Genomic DNA, 21959 nt, shown 5'->3' with positions numbered 1-21959 from the left:
TTCTCACAATAATACCATTAGTTGCTCTGCTCGATGTTTGTTAAGGGGTTCATGATCAAACCCCAAACTCTCCTGCCTTCTTCAAACACTTACTGAGCACTTGTATTGTGCCGGTCACTGTTTTCGGCTGCAGTGTTACAAAACAATGAGCAAGATACAGTCTCTATCCTCACTGAGCTCACAGTCTATTTTGCCATTTAAGAAAGAGAGTCATCCAATTGAAACTGAGGAATATTCTGGTAGCTTTGAGAAGGGGCATTAAGAAATATTGCACACAATACTGGATGGGGGTCCTTACTCTCAAAGAATTTATTTGCCCTTTGTACTTGGTCTGGAGCTAAGCATTTTTAAAGCAAATGACCATACTTTTCATGAGTGGAAAACAATCGTGGTGTTTTATAATTTTTGCTGATTAAAAAGGCACTCTTAAAAATTGTTGGCAATTTGAGAGAACAGAGGCTGCCAGGAGAGGATGGCATTTCCTGAGTGCTTAGGGAATATGTTTACCAGGGAGCCGTCCCTGACACCTCACAGGATGGTAAAGTCTCTGGCTCCACTAATTCAGAACTGTGACTAGATGAAGGCTCAGCTGAAGTTCAAGCTTGCATTATGTCTTATTGGCAACCAAACCATAAAAATACCTCAGAAATGTCAGCATTTCTGTGTCCACATCTGGAAAGAATACAAACTCCTGGGTCAGAACCTGCGTCTTGACTCTTAGTTGAGGACATATGGTCATCTTACAGGCTTAGGTGAATTGATAATATAAAGTATTTATGTCAATTGTTTTGATCTGGTGTGCTAGTTCTAGATATTTTAAAGTAACTAAACTACATTCATTTACAAATACTGTGCATGCATTTGTAAGTACCATACAAATACTTTTGGAAAAGGGAGTGGGAACTCTACCTTTTTGTTGCCTACATATTTCTAAGTGCTTGAAAAAAACGTATATGCTGTATGGAGTTAGAGATTTAATATGTAATTTATAAATGCATTAAATAATTCAGACTCTTTTAAGAGTTGTGGGTGGTTGGCCATAAAAAGGGCAGACTATTTATTGTAATGCAAAAATAGCTACTCTAAGGTTTTTAGGATCTTGTATCTCCTAAATTCACATAGTTAAAGGACTAGTTTACTAGCTGTACACATGTTTACCTTTGAATTGAACTGAAACAAAACTGGCCAGGAGATTTTAAAGAAATAAGTAACTTGTTTTGGTGTAATTAAGTATTGCATGCTCACTGTAGAAAACTGGGGAATACAGAAAAAGTATAAAGAAAAAAATCAAAATTGAATTATTTATTGTAAGTATATGTGCCTGTTTATCTCATAGTTGAGATCATATTGTACTTAATAACCTACTTCTTTCTTCATTTTAATATTATATTGTAAGCACGTTCTCATGTAATTAAATGTATGTATATTTTTGCATAAAATTTTTTTCTATGGTATTTAAAAAACTGCGTTACTTAAATAGCTCTACCATTTTATTTATTTCCCTTTTGTTGAACATTTGTGTTGTTTCACATCTTTATTATGAATAGTGCTATACTGAACATCATTTCAATAAATCTATATCTAAAATCTTATCGTTTCCTTGAAATAGATTCTTAAGGTCAATGGATATAAACATGTCCACATGTCCACATCCATCTGATTTTAAAATCAGCTTTACTTCCATAGATTTATGTTTTATTGGTTCTGGGATTTCAGCATGAACCAAACCTGTTAATGAGAAGAAGTTACTTTACTGCTAATGAGAAGGAAAGAGAACTACCCATTCAATACTGTACTCCCTGGCCTCAGAAGTGACTTGGTTTAACCTCATTTGACTTGTTTTAATTGCCAGAATAACAACTCAAGGCAGGATTCCATGAAGGCCCTTGTATAAAATTGTATTTACTTTTTTTTTTAATGACATTTTAAAAACCATACACTTTTTCTTGAAAACATCGAGAGAAAATAAGACCAGTTAAATATCGAGAGAAAATTACGACCTGGAAACATAAAGGCCTATTCTGTCTTGTTACATAACGTACATACTCTTTGAAGGAAAAAAAAAAAACATACACGAGAAATACTTGCCAAATTACTTGTGGTGATGAGTACAAATGTACACTACACACTAATTTTGGCTGCAGGGAACCCTGGAACATCAGTCCTATAGACAATATGGCCTATTGGTTTGGCTAAAAAGTCTGTTTGGAATTGTTCTGTTGCTGAAAACATCTTTTCTTAATAGAGTAACACTTCACTTACTGAGCGCTGTTAGGAAAAACAGCTTCCAAAGGAATCAAGGTTTTGCCTTTGAGTGCCAGCACATTTTGAAGGCTTCCTCAAATACAGCAATGTTAATGTCACTGCCTCCTTAACCAAATGATACAGATTGTAAAGTACTTTTATTGATGATCCGAGGTCATTTTTTTAAGCCACAATTACTATTCAGTTATTCTTCAGAGTCCGTGTGTCCCTACTTTAAATGTTACCAGATTAGGGTTTTTAAATTCTTTTTTTCCATTGATACCAGGTTTTCTATTATTTCTTGTTACTATAAGCATGCTTGCTTTTTACCAGTGTTCTCTATGTCTTGTCTGTTATTTTTCATCTGTTGGTGAAAGTTCATTAGAAATCTATTCAAAATAAAGCAGCCCCTAATGGGAACTCAAAGAACTACGCCATGGGTAGAGCTTTGGTGCATGAAATCTATGAAAATCGGTTTGAATTTCTCAAGGCTTTGCTGGCCTTGGCCATTTCAGATAGTGATGCCAGTAATGTACCACAAACCTAAAAGAAATCGTAAGAATCGTGGCTTGTATCTACTGATTATTTGCTGTAGCCTTTGAACTGGTTTTCTTGCTCTCATAACTCTTCACACATTATCACTGTGATCCTTTAAAAGAATGTAAGTTTGATGTCATTTCTCTGTTTAAAACCTTCCGGTGGTTTCCTCATCCTTAGAATAAATTCGGGTATCTTTTCACCCTGGCCTGCAAGGGCCGGCCCCGGATCCCCTTATCTCACTGCCTCATTTCCCACCTCTCTTGCTCGCTCTGATTTCTTGCTGTTCTTTGAACAGGTGATGGTCGCTCACCTGAGACCTTGGGCACTTGCCATTTTCTTATCCTGGCACCCCTTCTCTGCTTGGCTCTCTCCCTCTTTTCATTCAGATCTCTTCAAATTTCAGCTCCTCAGAGAGGATTTCCAGGAGCATGTAATTCAATACAGCGTCCCTTGTCACTCTCCATTCCCTTAGCCTGTTTTATTTCCTTCAGAGTACTTCTCACATCTGAAATGATCTTACAACATGTGTTTATTGTCTATCACCCCTCCAAGAATGTAAACTCCATGAAAGCCAGGGGTTTTGTTTTATTCATGAACACATCTCTGAGTACAGAAGAAGAATGCCTGTAGGGGCTCAAGAGATAATTTTTGAAAGAATGATATGTTATTTAATTCCCATTACAGTCCTAAGAGGTTGACATTACTGAATGCCCATTTCATAGGTTGAGCAAACTGAAACTCAGAGAAGTTAAATAAACCTGTCCGTACCCCACAGCCGCTAAGTACTGAAGGTGGGGGAGCTGGGAACAGGGGAGTGGGTCATGCCTTGTGTTCGCTTGGAGGGATGTATTTTAGATACGATCACTGAAGCCACTTGGATACACTAAATACACAAGTAGCAAACCTGACTTGAGGACAAGTTGCACGGGAGAGAAAAGAAAAATGTTAGTGTGGAAGTTCTTATTTTCTCAAAGGGGGACACTCAGGGATGAACGTTAATGTAGCTAAATGCGACCCAGTTGTCGTGAACTTTGGGCCCTGAGGCCGCTGGGGGGTGGGAACAGAAGCACCAGGGTTCAGGTAAGTCTCCTGGCAGCCACAGGGCAGCAGGGACTAGATAGAGTCTGAGGCTGTCACAGCAGCTTGGCCAGCAGGCCTGCGTCTCTGAGGGGAGGTGAAGCTCCCTGAGGCAGCACTAAGTGTACACCCACTGATGAGAAGGTGAATGCCAGCTGCCCTTAATGTGCTCTGTGCCAAATATCCTTAAAAGCAGGGAAAACAAAAGAAGGGAAACTATAAAGAAAAAAGACAGAGAGATGGGAGCGGTTGTGATACCCACTGGGGTAGCCACCGGCTCCTCCTTTGAGGATGGCCCTGTGGCCTCACTGTGGTGAGTCAGGTCCGCAGGCTGCCTCAGCTCTCAGTTCCTTCAGGGTCCGCCCTGGGTGCAGAGCTGCCAGGCCTGAGGTCGTGCCCTCCCCTGAGGCCACATCCACTGTCTGAGAGGTGGAGGTCAAAGGCCTGACTACTCTGGCCCCGCCTAGGACATCCTGAAAGACAAAATGCTCCAGAGATCTCCTCAGGGTTGGCCGAGGCTGGCAGGCCTGGCTTACAGTTGTTTCCTCTGCTATTCCTGCTTCTTCACCATTTCCTTTCACAGGCGTGGATCCCTAATCACTATCTTGTATTGATATTCTAACCCTTTTTGACATCTGTTTCTGCAGAACCCAACCTGTGATGTTAGGTTTCATCACTGGCTAACAAGATGTCTCTTGGTACACTGGAACCCAGAGGCAGCCTCTGGCTAGCCAATGATGAGCAGAACAGCCACAGTCTCTGACCTCATGGGGGGTTATCACTTAGTGATGGTGGCGGTGGCAGATGTTAAATGAAAAAAGAAAAAAAAATTGTACTAAGTGCCATTAGGGTCCGTAGAGAAGAAGAAAACCCTATAATATTGACAACCGTTAGTTAGCGTAGGTGTATTGTGTTTTCATGTTAAAATTATGACAATGTGGGCACCTACTCAGAATTCGCTATCAAAATAACACCATAACAAAATTGCTGGTAGAACAAAATCTTGTTAACTTTATTTCATCCTTTCAAATCTGCAGTCTCAGACGACCATTTACTGCAGTCTCTGAGACCATTTACTGCAGTCTCAGACGACCAATGTCCTTATCAAAGTAGATCACTGGTAAAATAAAGACTCCGGGATATAGAAGGCAAAGGGAGATTCTAGTTGGGATCTACTGCTTTCCCCTTTCTGGCGGCCACCATTCTCCTAAGAACACCTGTGGTGAACTGCTTCCTGTCCTCCTTTAGGTGCATGGGGTGTTCGTGAGGGTATGTCACCCACATTTGAATGATCGGGAGCAGTATTTCTCCATCCTGGTTTAGGAATGTGCACATAATCTCGGGCTGACCAATAGCTGTGAGCTCCTGGACTTCGCCAGAACTATTAGGCAAGAAGCTCTCAGGCCAGTGGGATCAGAAAGCTGGTAAAACGGAAGTCTTGAGCTTCTGGTGGCCATCGTTTGGCCTGAGAACGAAGCTGACTGAATCCTTTAAAAGCTGGCTTCAGAGAAGAACTTAAAATTACAATTGACACATCAGATCTGAAAGTTTAAAACAACAGGTCTTACTATTGTCATTTTATGATGTTATGGTGTCATTTCTGAAAATAAATGCCCACTCATCTCAGAGTCACCACAATCTTTTATTTTTAGAGTCTAACCTCTTTCCAGGAAGTAGTAGAATGAAGGAGCATTCTTAGTGGTCATTTGATAAAAACTATCCATTATTCTTTTTTTTTTTTTTTTTTTTTTTGCGGTATGCGGGCCTCTCACTGTTGTGGCCTCTTCCGTTGTGGAGCACAGGCTCCGGACACGCAGGCTCAGCGGCCACAGCTCACGGGCCCAGCCGCTCCACGGCACGTGGGATCCTCCCAGACCGGGGCACGAACCCGCGTTCCCCGCATCGGCAGGCAGACTCCCAACCACTGTGCCACCAGGGAAGCCCTATCCATTATTCTTGACATTAAAAATTAAATGCAATGATTAAAAAAAAATATGTTACCATTTATATCATATGTTTAGAATCATGTGGTTTCCAGTGTGAGCAGAATTTAGTCGTGCCTGGAAAGGAACAGAGGGCAGTGGCTGAGAAGCACATGTCCTCATAAGACATACCTAAATAGTATGCTTAGGATGATTCATGCTAAGGATTTAGACAAAATACAGTTCTCCTCAGAGGAAACAATTTTAGCTTCTAAAGGGCATTCACTTCTGTCATCTCGATTCCTGATTTCAGTGGTTGCAGGCTGTGGACCTCTGTGCCGCACTTAGGACAAGCAAAGGACGCATCAAATAAGAAGCTACTCTTCACACAGTAGTAACAGAAAACATGCTCGCAGCCTATGGTGTGAGGCATGGTGGGCCACTCCCCACACAGAGAACACTGTCTGCCGCTGGTGGCCAGCGTGCTGTCACTGCTTGGAGCTCTGGTCAGAGGGATACACCATGAAGAGAGCTTGGCTTTCAACTTCTGGATACTGACAAGTGGTAAGAGGAAAATCAGAAACTCGGCAAAGCTGTGCCAGAGGAGTTCTCTATTCATATACTCAAAGCCTACTTCTCGGACATTTTGGGGCCTGCAAAACACGGAACGGATGCCCAGCAGACGCTCGGTCAAAGTTGCGAACTTGCCCCTTTGGAGGAAAATCAAGAAATTAATCAACCTGCCCAGCTTCAAAAGTCCAACCACGAGATTCACGCACTGCTTGGCTTTCCTGAAGGATGCTACGTGACGGTTTCGAAACAAATCGTAGCATCGTTCTTCTAACCACTTCCCACCGATTGTACAGACGGCATACCACAGCTTTTGATTTTTGCTCAGTGGCTGGTATCTCAGGTTTGGGGAAGAATCGTTCTTGTACTGAATATTCAAAACTGACTGTCCCACGGTGGCATTTTTAGAGTAGATGGTGAATCTCCATAAGAAAAGCCACAAGAATGCTTTCACCTCTGGTTCAAAGCGGGCTAACAGCCCTGGCTTAAATCCATGAAAGCACTGAGTAAACTGGGACCAAACGAGTTGCTCCAGGGCCTTGTTTAGTTCAAGTGCATCCAACTGGCTTATTCTTAGCACTCTGTCTGTCCGCTTCATATTCTCATCTCTGGAAGCCATGCCTTCTCTAAAGGTCTCTAGGAAAAAGTACAATTAGAAACCATCATCAAACAGTTGCAATCTTGTACTATCTTCTCGACTTACACTTGGAAAACTGTGACACACAAATGACACAGGACACAGAGGAGATGGGCTTTCAGTAGCATCAAAGCAGCACAGTAAACAGTCACTTCTTACTTGGAACTTCTTCCTCTTTCTTCTCTCTCTCTCCTCCCTCTCTTCTTTCCTTTCTTCTCCTATCTTTTCTTTCCATTCTTTTTTTCTGGCCCTCCTAATCAAAGGAATAACAAGTTTTAGCACGTTGCATCTTTTTTCCACAAACTTTCCCCTAGGTAGTCCTCCTGGGTGAGATATTTTAAAGGGAGATGATAAAATCCTGAGGCTAACAGCGATGAGGCTGAATAATAACATGACCTATTAAATACACGAACTTAATAAATATGATGAACTATGTGGAACGTTGCAATGGATGGTAAGTCAAGACCTCAGTTTAATTTCCAGCACTTCTACTGACTCTGAAGGAATATTTTCAACAAGTCATTTAATGTGTCTCAAGAACATTTTACATTTGTAAAGGAAGTTAGGAGAAAACAAAATTAACCAGTAAGTATTTATTATTCTAGCACACACTCATAGAAAATAAATAGTAGCACAAAGCAACATGAATGCAGCAATGTCATTATTAAGGTGCACATACAGTTTTCTAAGAAAAAGAAACTATGATGTAAAAATAGACACTGAGATCATTTCATAAAAACACTAAGGAAACAAATAGGTGCTATAGGGATAAAAATCTTTTAAAATGAAATAGAAACAAGCTGATTAATGGTTAGCTGGGTATGACTGACTCATTCAAAATGCATTTATTAAATGCCTATTTTGTGCAAATCAATGAGATTAAACCACCCAGCAGCTACTGTTGTTAAGGAGTTTAGAGATTCTACATTTTACTTTAGGTATTTTACATTTTATTAATGAACTGGAAAATCCAATGTATGACAAGAAATCTCTTTAAATTTAGTTTCTAAAACAGGCCCTCAACACACAGAGCTGGATCATGATCTCTGGGCCGTCAAAAGGCCTTTGCAAGGCCCGAGGCACTAAGGGAACACTAAGCTACAGATGGAGGCAGGGATCCCCGTGAAGTTCACTCTCACCAACTGTGCAGCAATTGTGACCTTGGTCAAGTCATTTCACCATGCCTCTGCTTTGGTTTCTTCACTTACAAAACTAAGGACCGGAGACAAAATGACCTCTAAAGTTCTTTCAAATTCTATTATAATTTTTTACAAAATTATACAAAAACAAACAAAAATAACTACTAAATAATAGGTGGTTTAGTGCTGTTTTCTTCTCAAACCAGATCCATGACAGGAATGCTTCTCACTGATAAATAGGGTGGGTGATCTCAACTTTTTCCCCCTTCCTGCAGCTCCCTCAAGACTTGACTTGGCAGCCTATAAGCTACAACAGTGCGGATTTTGGCTGCAAGTTCTGTGCAATCCTTGCCTCACACTAGCCAGGAGCTACAGGAAAGAAAGAAGGGGATTAGGACAGAGTGCCCTTTCTTCTCTGTTTTTCTAATCCATTCACGACTCTATCCCCTCCCAGCCTTTTCCTCATTCTGGCTGCTCTCAGCTCCCCGCTGGATGACATCTAATTGGTCTATCTTACCTTTTGCGTCCTTCAGTGCATTTCCCACACGGCAATCCTTCTAAAACACAAGCCTCCCTAAACCTACCCCCAGGCTGCTTTCCTTCCTAATGCTTCAACCTCTAGTCACAAAGTGGCCCCCTCTCTTGTTCGCTAGTGGACATTTGCTGTCTGTTCCCATCACCTGGAACAGTCTGTTCCCATTCTTTAACTGAAAAACTCACATGAGACTAAGTTTTTAAGTACTAGCTTAGGGACCACTTCTTTCTGACCCTCCAAATATGAGTTACCTGCCTCTCTAGCTGTTCCTTTAGCACCCTGTCCTTCCTCTTTCTTGGCCTTTATGTATTTACTGTTCGTAAACTACTTTTTTTTTTTTTTTTTTCCTGTACGTGGGTCTCTCACTGTTGTGGCCTCTCCCGTTGTGGAGCACAGGCTCCGGATGCACAGGCTCAGTGGCCATTGGCTCACGGGCCCAGCCGCTCCGTGGCATGTGGGATCTTCCCGGACCGGGGCATGAACCTGTGTCCCATGCATCGGCAGGCGGACTCTCAACCACTGCACCACCAGGGAAGCCCCGTAAACTACTTTTGAACTATTTCCTCCACTAGAGGATAAGCCCTGTTGCGAAGATTCAGTCTTGTCACAGCTGAATCTTAGCAACTAGCGCAGTGCCTGATACACAGACCGCCTCCTGCAAATACTAGATGAGTGGAGTAGTGAACACAAAAGTCTAGGGTGGGTGAAGGGTAGAAAATACAAATTCCCATCCAAAAACCTTTAAAACTATTTCAAGTTACCATATCCAGACTGTTGATTACTACTTCTTTCAACATGTTTCTTGTGCATCTGCTGTTTCCCAATGAATGTGTCAGAGCCAGTGATAAAATGGGAGAACAGACAGTCTCAACCCTTGCAGAGATTATAATCTAGTGAGTGGGAGGAGGGGGAAAGGAAGAGTGTGCTGCACAAAATAACACTCAGGCAATTACAATAAGGTGTGATAGGTGATGTGCAAGGGGAACTTCAGAACATTTTGCTTGCACCTAGACCTCAGAAGGCCCAAGAAGGCTTTGGGGGGAGGCAAGATCTCTGCAGCTACCTGAAGGATCAGCAGTGTCAGGCAGATACAAGAAGGTAAGAAAACCACTCCAACAGAGGGAACGCTAGATGCCAAGGACAGGAGGGGTCAGGACAAAAGATCAGGCTGGAAAGGAAAGCAAAAGACGGAAGCTAAAGGCTCTAAAAGCCGGGTTGAGAAGGCTGCATTTTATCAAGAAGGTAATGAGGGAGCCACTGAATGGCTGTAAGCAAAGAACTAATCATTGCATTTTAGACAGCTTGTTCTGGCCACATGGAGAATGGATCAGAGGCTGAAAGACTGGAGGCAGAGAGACCAATTAAGATGACTGTTAACATGATTTACTGAGAAACTAATGATGGTCTAAATTAGAAAGGTATCAATGGGGATGGATAAAAGCAGGTACCTTTGAAAGCTTGGAGGTGGAAGAATGGACATGACTTAGTGAGAAGTAAGCCAAGAATAACTGACTTGAGTAATGAAGTGGATGGTAGTCCAATTCTCTGAAATAGGAAACACATGCAGAGATATAGATTTGAAGGGAAAGACAATAAATCTGTGTAGTTTTAGAGATCTCAGGCTCCTGTGAGACAGCTAAGTGGAAAAGCTCAGTAGGCAGTTATGGGGATATGACAGAGAAAATCTGGGTGGAGATTTTGAGTGTGAGCCCCCTCTCATGGGACCGATCTATTTTAAATTTACTTGATCTATTTAAATGCTACGATCAGGAAGGCAGTGGTCTAAAGATAGGTAGATCTTGTCCATTTACAGCACATTCAACTTTCTTTGTAACAACATCATCTTATTCTCATGGTTTCCTACTCCAGCTACTGTGGCATTTCATGGGTTACGTTCACTGCTAACACAAACCTTTGGCCTTTCAATCTTTCTCTGCTGGGGTCTTCGCATCACACTCCTGTAGTCTCTCTCTGTGCTTCTAGTCTAGCGCTCTTCAAACCTCGGCACTCAACATGCAGAGGCCTTGTTAGATTGCGTCCCTCGGTTCCAGATTTTCTGATTCAGTAGGCCTGGAGTGGGAGCCAAGAATTTGCATTTCTAGCAAGTTCCCAGGTGATGTTGCAAATTACTGGGCTAGTCCATTTCCAAGCTGAATTCATAATTTTGTGGTCATATCTATCACCCATACAGCTCAATGCTGCATGCTGGTCTTCCCACTCATTTCTGCTTGGTTTTCATTCCTAGATCTACAGAGGTTCTTACAAATCTTCACTGATTCAGGCTTTCTCTTTCTGCTATTAAGTAGTCCTTATGAGACTGAGACCATTCACAGATTCCACAATTTCTATGAACATCAATACATCCTAGCCCTGCCAGATGCCTGGGATGCAAAGATAAAGTCTTGTCCTGGCTCTCACTTTAAAGACTCCCACCAAGGTCTGCACAAGGGAAGCAGGCAAGGTGATGGACAAGTCAGGCATTAGCGAAGGTAGATGGTATTGCAAGGTTCTCAAAGACACTCCATAAATCTTAAAACTATCTCAATAGAAAAGAATCCCAAAATTTATGTAAAAAATCATCAGTGATTATTTTTCTCACTTTCTTCTGCAGTTTACAAATCTTCTCTAATTAACATAACATTTATGTAATTAAGAAAAGAAAAAACTAAAACACTATTTGAAAAACCTCATAAGCAAACCAAACTCTATAAAGTTACTTATTCTTATTTACCAAATCATGTCTTTTTTACCTCATTATAGCCCCTGGGATAAAGTACAAACTTCTTAGACCTAACCTAACTCAATTCTGTCTCCATCTCTGTAACCATATAACCCGTTATTCACCAAAGAACCTTTAATTGCAGACTATCCTTCGGTCCTGCCTTTGTACCTTTTCTCATGTACCTAAAACACTTACCTTCCCCAGCAACTCCTCTTACCGCCCTCAACCATCTGCCCTTCACATTCCAACCCAGTTACAACATTTTCCACGAAACCTTCATAATTACCTCCAACTCCCACTGTCAGCATTTTTAACTCTGACAACAATTGTCCGTGTCACATGCTTGAGCCCTCAACTCTTTGTACTGTGATTTCAGTAGTGTGAATACATCTTCTCTCCCTAACTTGACCATAAACTAGTTAAGGGAAAGTGCCTCATACTTGCTTCTCAAAGTGCTTGCCACCCACAAAGTGACTTTGATACCTAACTCAGTTTTCCTCATGCAAAATTCTATAAATCCTTCAGGATAGGTGGGAATACGGTATATGCAACTCTTCTACTGTAACAGTATCAACAACTCGGCGTCTTCCCCAGGTTTCGTATTCTGTGGTCAGCAAGATAGGGGAAATTCTCTTATTTGTAAAAGTACTCCTGAAAAAGCTCGGATCATACTGGACATCGATATCAAGTCCAACACTACCAGTCCCCTCCCCTCACCCCTTCCCTGCCCCCAACTTAAACTGGATGGATTGCTATTCTTCTCAGTTGAGGGTCAGATGAGAAGGATGGCTTGTGTTAGAGCACCAGTTGTGCCAATTTATGTATCTTCAGATATTAGAGTCACAATCAGTTCTTAGTAATCTTATAGAATTTACCACAAAGACAGGCACACAGTAGTTGCTTAGTAAAGATTTGCTGATCCCATATGCAGTGGAATGAGTAGTTTGGTAGTGAATCTGTACTGACTGAACATTGCTGAGAGCAGATGAACTGGAGGTTGAGGGGACCTATCTCTTCTCAGGTCCCTTACTTGTATGTAGGGAGAAACTGCTCAGAGAGAGTGGCTTCTCAGAGGAATCATCTATTTCAACTCCCTCATTTCTGGAGGAATCATACTGACGGACATTTAGTAAAGACAGGAATTTTTAATGGCTGCCAGAAAAGAAGACTTAACACACTCTCTAACCAATCCAGTATTTAACAATCCTTATTATCAAAAAAATTCTTTCTTATCCCTTCTGTTACAGTTTAACATTTTTTTTTTCTTTCCTTTTCTTCGCCCCAGGCCTGGCCTCGGGGTAGATTGAGAACAGCTGGGCTCGATCTCCTCCCTACAGAAGACTCTTTACTAGAGCAGAAGACTATTATTAACTACTCTTTGGCCTTTGCTCTTCCAGATAAATAATTTGTTTCTCTGTTTTTTTTGTTTTAGATTTTAGTTTCCAACATTTTAGTCATTTTTGTGACTTCTTTTAATTGTAAACATAGAACAGACACTGTCCATTATGCACCATAGTTTGTTAAAGTAGAATAGCCTTCCTATTGCTCTATATTCTTGTCTGGCAACTGTGACAGAGTAGAAAGACCAGATTTAAAATCAGATGGACTTGGACTCAAGTTCCAGCTTGGTCATTTAGTTGCTATGTAATCTTAAAAAAGTCATTAGCATCAGATTCTTCTAGAAGTTGGAAATGAACCACTACCTGACAATGCTGGTGAGATTAAAGCAGATAATGTTATGAAAGTGGTTTGGAAACGGGAAAGCAGTATTGTTATTGTACTATTGCTACTTTGGTTAGGGATGAGCATAAGAAGAAAAAGACTCGGTGGATTTTACCAAATCTCATCTGAAAAGACTGAAATCTTCATTATTACTCATCTAATACCTCAGTCGACCTGTGGTAAAAGAATGTTTTTTTCCCCAGGAAATACTGACTACACCATTAAAACATAATTGGGGCAGCTACACAGTGAACGTGATGGCACCTTGATGTGGGCATGTGTGGGGGCCGGACGGGAAGGGGAGAGACATGGTCCAGTGGAACTCATCACACCCTTCACTTGCATCTTATCTGAGAGGAGATGTTGGGGTGGGAATCCCGAGAGAACGGGGGTGGGTGCCAGCATGACCTGCTCTCTGGGCTGTTTCACCTGCATCCACGTGGCTGTGCCTGTTGATCCGGAAGCAGAGAAACCTCCAGAATGCACACCGATAGCACCTGACTCTACGGTGCTTCGCTGAACAGGGCCTGATACAGGCAGTCCAAGACGGGTGTCCAACCTTGGTTCCTCACCAACACACCCCATTCAGTTCCTCCCCCCCTGCCCCCCGCTGCCTTCTGGCAGGTCAGTTATTCTAGAATACTGGCTTTAGAGAAGGGCAGTGCTCAAGAGCAGAAGAAACTGATGAAATCGAAATAACTAGAAGTTCCATTCATCTGATTATAGAACTTCTTCCTTCCACTGTCATACAATAATATTTGCCCATAATGGGTATAGAGCACAGAAAAATGCCACAAGTGCCTTAAAATCACATAAAGTTATTCTCAGTCTAATGTAAGAAGTTGGTGTTTCAGTGAATTCGAATTCTCTGACAAATGGCTACTCAATTTAACCAATATTTATGGAGTGCCGACAAAATGCTGGGCATTTTCCTAGGTACCAGAGATTCGGTCCAAATAGTTAAGTCTCAGTTAACTTCTTTTTAGTCAAGCATTTCTAAAGAAATAGGATGCTATGGTAATCAAGACTAGCCATTGATCTCTGAAGCAAAGAATGGATCTCAAAATAGGAAAACACTATAAAGGGTCACAAAACTCCCCGGGGCAGAAAAGAGAAAAATTGCATATAATGTTGTGCAACATCCAGAAATATGCAAGCACTGACACTGGCCATGGTCTATCTGGGAAACGCAGGGATGGGTTCCAACAGGAGCTGCGTCCTTCGTTATTTAATTCCCATCAATGTCTTTGCACTTGTTAGGAAATAAAGAAGAAAGTCGCCTGCTGTGACCAGAGCTTAAGGGCTTGGCAGGAGAGACTGGCTGAAGAGTCAACACCCTGCAAAAAGACCCTGTTTTAAGGAAATTGCATTGATTTTGTAGCCATGAGTAATCACTGAAGAGAAGAGACATAACAGGATATAAATTTTAAAAGATTAATCTGATGGTGGAGTTCAAGAAGTTGAAGAAAAGGAAAACTGCAATTCTGGAAGACCAGTTACAGGACTTCTTTTTCTTTTTTTTTTTTTTTTTCTTTTTGTGCGGTACACAGGCCTCTCACTGTTGTGGCCCCTCCCGTTGCGGAGCGCAGGCTCAGCGGCCCAGCGGCCATGGCTCATGGGCCCAGCCACTCCACGGCATGTGGGATCTTCCCGGACCGGGGCACGAACCCGTATTCCCTGCATCGGCAGGCAGACTCTCAACCACTGCGCCACCAAGGAAGCCCCAGTTACAGGACTTCTGCAACCTTTCAAGGGCCTTAACTAAGGTGCTTATTAATAACTTTCTGAACAAGTCATAGTAATTTAACTTGCTTCACTGACAACTATGAAAATAAAAAAGATTACAGTGTCCTCCCATTTTTGAATCAAAAATCCCCAACTCTTCTGGTAAACCAATGCTTTCCTGACTGTTACACTGATCGCTAACCACACCCAACTATTGGTCAGTCTACTTCTACCTTCAAGAGTTTAAGTATTAAAAATCCCATATTATTGGTTCTTGTAGGTTAGCATCTAATTTCACAAAAGTAGGCTCAAACTTGAATAGTTAAAAAAAATACAAACTAATCTTTTTTCAAAAAAGTTGGGATTGTTTTGAATTGAAACAAACACCATCAGATTTAATTCAAATTGATTTTTCCAGAAGGCCAAAATCAGGTGATGCTTTTTCCTACTCTGCCGTGAAATCTCATTCTTTTAATACACAATCCTATCAACCTCTTCCTCCCCACTCCCCATTTCCCAAACTATACTAAGTTAAGATTCTAAAAAGTTAACCCAGGGGGAAACATGTACGGCCATGCAAAGAGACTTATACAATAATTAATTAGAAGCATAATTGGCACTAAATAAATTAATGTTTAGTGAAGGATGCTATGTTAAGGATATGTGAAAAAGAGGCTTAAGGCAAAAATCAAGACCAGATAAAAAGTATAGCACCTATGAGGGTTAGTGTCATTAACTTGTCACATAAATATGTTTAAGACAAAATGATCTAGCACTAAAAACTATTAAAAAGGTCTCCTGCTGGTATTTTATCACTAGACAGGTCACACTGCTTTTCTTTCACAGAGAAAAAAACAACTGAAAATTCGTTTACTAAGAGCAGCGATATATAACCTTATCCCTTAAATAACTCAGGCTTTCTTTTTAAGCTTTTCATTCCCCAAATAAAACTCTGTCATCTATATTGCATTCCAAAACCAAAACAAATGACTGTATCTCACTAAAGAGGGAAGCAGCATTTTTCAGGATGTATTCCAGAGCTTTTATTGAGTATAGTACAAATTATGAATGAATATATTTTATTTAAAAATATGCTATTGACAGAAATCTATCAATAATAATGTGGGTATTGTCAAGGGCCTGTCAATATTAATGTAATTATGATTAAGGGGATAACATGGATTTTTACCTATAATACCAAGTAACATCTCCTACATTACTGCTATCAATATACACATTATTATTGACCTGTTATGCTCAGTACTAGATGTATTACCATTAGGCATGTTTGTCAATGCATACTGCCGACAAAAATTTTACACTTAAATTTACAGTCCTGTAAACTTTGTCAGCAGAAACATGTGATTCCCACGTAATCGCTAAGGTTTCAAACCCATCCATATGCACCCCCGCTCCCTGCCAGACTATCCTTTTCTAGATCCACAATAATCAACTAATTTTTAGTATAACAATGTTGCTACCACACTATCCTAAAGGTTCTAGTAATCAAAATGGAAGAGACCATTTTTGCCTTTTAGGTTTTAAAAAAAAAAATTTAATCAGCATTTCATATTAGGAGGTTATATGAAAAAAGTTCTATAACCCGAGATCTTAAGCTTTGAACCTATACCCTACTATTTTATTTCCTTTGTGTAGTCAGATAGATTTACTGTCCATTGTATTGAAATCAATACTAATAAATGGGACATGCATCAAAGAGAGATTTAACAGGACACTGATTCCCAGAACACATTTCAAACATGAGCAAAAGAGAAAAAGCTATGGCTGGGACCCATTAGAACACAGTGACCTCTGGCACTGTGAACAGGCCTAGAAATCAACAACTGTAAGTTCAAATCCCACTTCTGCCACAGGCTTGCTAAGTGACTTGTCACTGCTCTTTTGTTCCTCTCTTTCATCAAATATGAACTAAGTCTCAATAGTTTACAGATATCTGATGATACAAATCCCAATTGTTCTCATTTGGATACAGACAAGACATGCAGAATTTGAAAATTCCCTTATGGACACTAGATCTCTGAATTACTCTTAACTTAAATGCAATCCTCATCAATTTCCAAATAGAATTTTTCTTTTTGGGGGTGCTAGTGGGTACGCAACAAAATGTCTTTAAAATATATCTGGAAGGATAAAGTTCCAAATAGTATACATTTCTCAAAAAGACAAACAATGATAAGTAACTTGCCTATTAGAGGGGAAATACTCTTTTTATTTGGAGACAGTTGGGAATTCAACTCAAAGACTACAGTCTTCAAGACTATAATTAGTCGTACACAATTGAGCACCTTACCTATTTCACTTATGGTTATTTACTCAAGTATCTACAAGTAACACAAAATACTTTTTTTTAAACCTGAGAACAGAATTGCCCATTACTTCGGCCTCACTTCACAAATACATTTTTAAGAAGACAGCACGGCACTCATCATCTTTTCTTTCAGAAAGTTGATACTTCTGAGTCTTTGAGAAAGAAAGCACATTGTGGAAATAAAGAGCAGATGTCTGAGTGAACGTGGGTGAGGGGAGTTAAACTGCTTCTGATTAGTTCTGTATTCTAGCCCAGGTTTACCAACAGGCTGTGTGACTCTGGGTAAGTCATTTTACCACATTGTGCTCTTTAGCAGTTAAAAAAAAAAAAAAAAAGAAAAGCACTGTAAAAAGTCTACCTCTCTAGAATCCTTATAGGATTTTAGGAAACCTTGGAAGAGGAAGAGAAAAAAATAAAAGAACAGTCATTTCCAACTGCAGAAATGGTTCATGTCGAACATGAGTTTGGAAAAGGCTAGAGAAAGCGGAGAAATCAGAACGGTGGTACCCATGAGACAGACTCAATACTCGTGGAAAAAAAGTAGCGAAGCCTGATGGAAGAGAAACCCAACCAATCTGTGAGTTTACAACTGCAGTAAACCTGTACCACTTACTTTCTGGTTATGAAGTGCTAATAAGCAACGACCACAGCTAAGTGTCCTTTGCAAAATTAAATATTAAATCATTTAATCCTTACAATATTATGAAAGAGGTTCTTTCAGTATTTGTGTTTTAAATCAAGGAAACTGAGGCACAGCGAGATGAGCTGGCTTGTATGAAAATCACACAGGCAGAAGTGGTGGGGCCATGCTCTGTACCATCATCCTCTATGGACAAGGTGATGATGGACCTAAAAGATGAACATAAACACTTCAGTATGGCACTGCAGGACATGCAGATGGGGCTATTTTAAGTGGCTAAGTACTAAGAGATGAAGATTGCAGGCATGAACTACAGCAAAAATTGCAATCCAAGGATGAACAAACAGCAACTACATGAAACTTACAGAGCAAATAGATCTTTAAGTACTCTATAAATCTGGAAAAAAACCTGAGGATATAATTGCCTAAGAAGAGAATTCTAACTGACTTTAAGATTATTGGAACACAGGTTTAATTGCACATTTTATGGCACTTGAGAGAATGTGAGAAGAGCCATGAAGGAACAGAGGTATTAGCAATGGAAAAGGAGGAAGTACCATGGGATACATACTATGTATGAGGCACTAGACATTTTCTTTACAGTTCTTTACCTCATTTAATCCTCATAACACAGTAAATATTAAGCCTATTTTAAGAAGTAAAAAATTAAGAGAAGACTGACAACCTGTTTAAGGTCAAGCTGGTGCTTAGTAAATCTCTGGTAAACACTAGAGAAATGGTGGAATACACAAAAGGAAGTTAGTAGTATGAGTATTTGGTAAGCCTGGATCAAATTCAATCCCACAGAGCTCAAAACAGAATTTTTCCCTCATGACCTTTCTGAACACCAGCCTGCCAGTCAAGCTCTCAGGACCGTAGACAGGAAGAAATTCAAGGAATCTGGTAAAGCTGCCCGAGTTGCCTGGGATGCACCTCATCTACTTTCCCTGTCTTTCCGTGTGGTCAGAGAACCATTCAAAGAGACTCAATATCAAATCTGAACCAAAGGAATACGGGGGTGAAAAAAGGAGGTGCAAACATTCATTTAACTATTATGAACATACACCATACACAAGGTAGAGGCAATGCCAACTCACCTGCCTGACACTGTAAAGGAATGGGTATACATAATCAAACAGAATTACTCCAGAGCTCTTGGTTTTCATGTTTTTATAATAAGAAGAAAGAAAAGAAAACTGGGATGAAATTTTATCTCACCTTATTGACAGGCAGGTAAGAAGGAAGAGTTCTGGAAAATAAAATGAAACAAGATAAAAAGCAATGTAGAAAAGGGCATTTTGATTCCAAGGTGGGAAAAGGTTGGGAAGTTAACAGCCCACAATGGGAAGTACAGAGGGTGCTAGACATCCTCTTCCCTGCTTCCACATCCACATCCAGAAATCACAGCGATGGCACTTGCAGTGCCAGGATTACAGATGCGGGGCAAGTGCGGGCAGTTTGGGGCTTTCCTCCTGAGGTTTCTTCCACCTTCCAAAGGAACTGAGGAGGAACATGGAATGTTTAGAAACTGCTGTCATTTCACAGTGAAGAGAAAAAAGGGAAAGTCCAATTTGCTTCTAGGTTGTCCAACCCAGATAATCAAGGGAGGGAAAAAAAAAAAAAAAGAGGCAGTGATTCAGAGCAGAACTTTCGTCCAGAAATAAAGATTGTGCATACTGCATACCTTTTCCTGTGCTAGAGGAACCGGAGCATGGTGGAGTGCAAGAGGCAAAGAAACTTAAAATATACTTGATGCTGTGAGGAAAACATGGGGCCAGGCCTTGGAAATTTACTAGTAACGTGAGGTTAGGTAACACTGCTAACATCTTTATGGTTCAGCTACCAAAAATGGAAAATGGAAAACATCTGCCTTCCCTATTGCAAAGACTACTATGAGCTTCAAATATAAGCAAAAATTTTATGGCTAAAATTTTAAAAAGTAGGGGGAAAAGAGAAAAGGAAGTACGACTCTGATCAAAAAGAAAGAAACTTAAAATTTGTATCTATTAAATAAGGTTGAATATAGACACGTTTGTGGCTTTTGGTAATGAATTAACTGTGAACATATACACTTTATTGTTTAAAAAACTGTAATAATCAAAGGAATGCACCTTGAATACAAATGAAAAATTAACCAAAGAAACAAAATTTTAATGCTAGAAGGAAACAGATCATCTAGTCTAAAATATGAATTTAATCTTCCTAACGGGATCCCAGTTTTTCAAGCAGAACAGAAAAAATAGCTGTTCTTGTAAAATACTGCTGAAGGTCTGCTTGTTTCATCTCTCCTCTGCACGGCTCCAGTAAATTTCTACAGAAGTCCTCCTATGGAACAGTTTTAAAATCACAGATTGAGGTGCTACTCCTAATTTCTAAAAATGAGGAGAATAAGGCTAAGACGTAGACCTGGTCAGGAGTTGAACTCAATTCTCTTGATTTAGTCTAGCATGTTCTCTACTATGTCCTGTTACTTCTATTTTCTTTCCTTTTTTTTTTCCTAAGGAAAAAAATAAGGGGTTCTCCTTTTAACTTGTAAATAATTCCTAATTCCACTCTCTCTTTTCTTCCAAATCTCTTTATGGCCCAAAACCATTCAACTCTAATCTTTCTGGATACAAGTAATGGATAATATGGGCAAGATCAGGAAGAAGATAAAGTGAAAAAGAAAAAGGAAGCGTCAGCCATCCCAAGATTATTCTGTTCAGGCTTAACTAAAGGTAACTCATCATGCGAAGGTATTTAGACGACAAACTGTGGTGTGGATGGAACCTCAGCCTCCCTGTAATTGCTTGAAACTGTCCAGGTATATAGTGTTCCAGGGACATCATAGAATACAGACGTGTTGTGAACGGTCAACAACTTGGTCTGATTCTGTGAACAGCCCTTTCACTAAATGTAGTATTTTTGGAAAATGGGACCTAAAGAAATAAGTAAACAAACAATGAGTTTTAATTAAAGGCCTCAGAAGAACAATGATTTTTACATTCTCTCTCTTACCAGAAATCAATGTTAAACATAACACGCTCATCGCAAGCAATTTTCTAAGAAAATTCTCAATAACTTTTTCTCCCCAAGAAAATTAAAACTGCTTTTGAGTTCATAGTCTTTCAGAAATGTTGGAAACTTAAGCATACTCAACTTTTTTGGTACCAAACATAACATTTTACATGAACCATCAGATATTAAAGTTTTGACCCTGAATAATTCTTAAGCCGTTCGTAACAGTTAAATCTCACCACCGCCAAGTGCGGGGAAAAGATTTCCAAGTGCGTGTCTAGAAAGTCACTTCGCAGAATGCAAAGGAGCTCAAGTCTAGCTGTGTTTCTTTTTTTCTTTTTAATGGTGCGATCCTAAGACTATTTTTAGGAGTTTACGTTTGTCTCACTGCCTTTCCCCAAATCAGATTGTGACTGCCTCTTCCAGGAAGACAATACAACAGGGAAACAAGTAAAAGGCGACAATTACAAGGTCGTGAAACTCCACGCCCTCCCAGCTGTAAGCAAGACCTCAGGTCCGCACTCCGGCTCTCTCGGGCGACACTGACCTTAGGAGTCTGCGAAACGCCCCGCTCCAAGTAACTGTTCCTGAAACATTCTTTGGGAAGCTTGGCTTTTCCTAGCAGAACCTGGGCTCTCCAAGCTTCCGGAACTCGCGGGTTTACGTAGTGACGCAGCACCCGGAAGTGCCTGAAAAAAAGGGGAAACTAAACCAACGAGAACCACGCTTTAGCGCGCCGCGGAACAGCGAATGTCCATGTGCCGAAGGCCGAAGGGCCGAAGAGCCGAAGAGCCGAAGAGCCGAAGGGCCGAAGAGGACACCCGCGCGCGGTGATTGGTCGGCTGGCAGTGGAGGAAATCCGTATCTGATTGGCAGGAGAGTGGCGAACGCGGGGGGGCCGCGCGTGGAGAGGCCTCGGTGTTAGGGGTCGCTGGGAAGCAGGGGCTCTCGAAAGCAAGGCTTTCCCTGCCCTCGGGCGCCGGCAGCTGGCCTCCGGACAAGCGCCGCCGAGTGGCGGCGGGGCGCCTCCGCGTCTCGGGGGCTCTTCGCTTGCCCCGGGTGGAGGGCCTACCGCGGGATAGCTCCATTGGGAAGGGAGACTCCGGCTAGCGCGGCAGCGTCCGAGCTGGGGCAGTTTTGCGGCGCGGCGCTGCCTTAGG

At 41.0% G+C, this 21959-nt stretch overlaps 1 protein-coding gene across 2 annotated transcripts; it reads right to left on the bottom strand.

The window, feature by feature from the left end:
• Positions 1 to 3804: 3804 nt before the first annotated feature.
• On the bottom strand, positions 3805 to 21484 carry PEX2 (peroxisomal biogenesis factor 2). Of its 2 annotated transcripts, XM_079902160.1 has the most exons (4): positions 21347 to 21484; positions 10577 to 10734; positions 7150 to 7243; positions 3805 to 6989 (listed from the first exon to the last, which is right to left on the bottom strand). In XM_079902160.1, the coding sequence occupies exons 2-4, from the start codon at positions 10613 to 10615 to the stop codon at positions 6055 to 6057; spliced, it is 1068 nt and encodes a 355-aa protein (XP_079758286.1). In that variant the 5' UTR covers positions 10616 to 10734; positions 21347 to 21484; the 3' UTR covers positions 3805 to 6054. The 2 variants fall into 2 exon arrangements, with proteins under 2 accessions (XP_079758286.1, XP_079758287.1); XM_079902161.1 differs by lacking the exon at positions 10577 to 10734.
• Positions 21485 to 21959: the final 475 nt, after the last annotated feature.

Source organism: Stenella coeruleoalba, assembly GCF_951394435.1.
Source record: "Stenella coeruleoalba genome assembly, chromosome: 17".
NCBI classification, from domain to species: Eukaryota; Metazoa; Chordata; class Mammalia; order Artiodactyla; family Delphinidae; genus Stenella; species Stenella coeruleoalba.
Note: the sequence above shows the minus strand (reverse complement) of the source record. Positions and strands in the feature narration are given on the sequence as shown.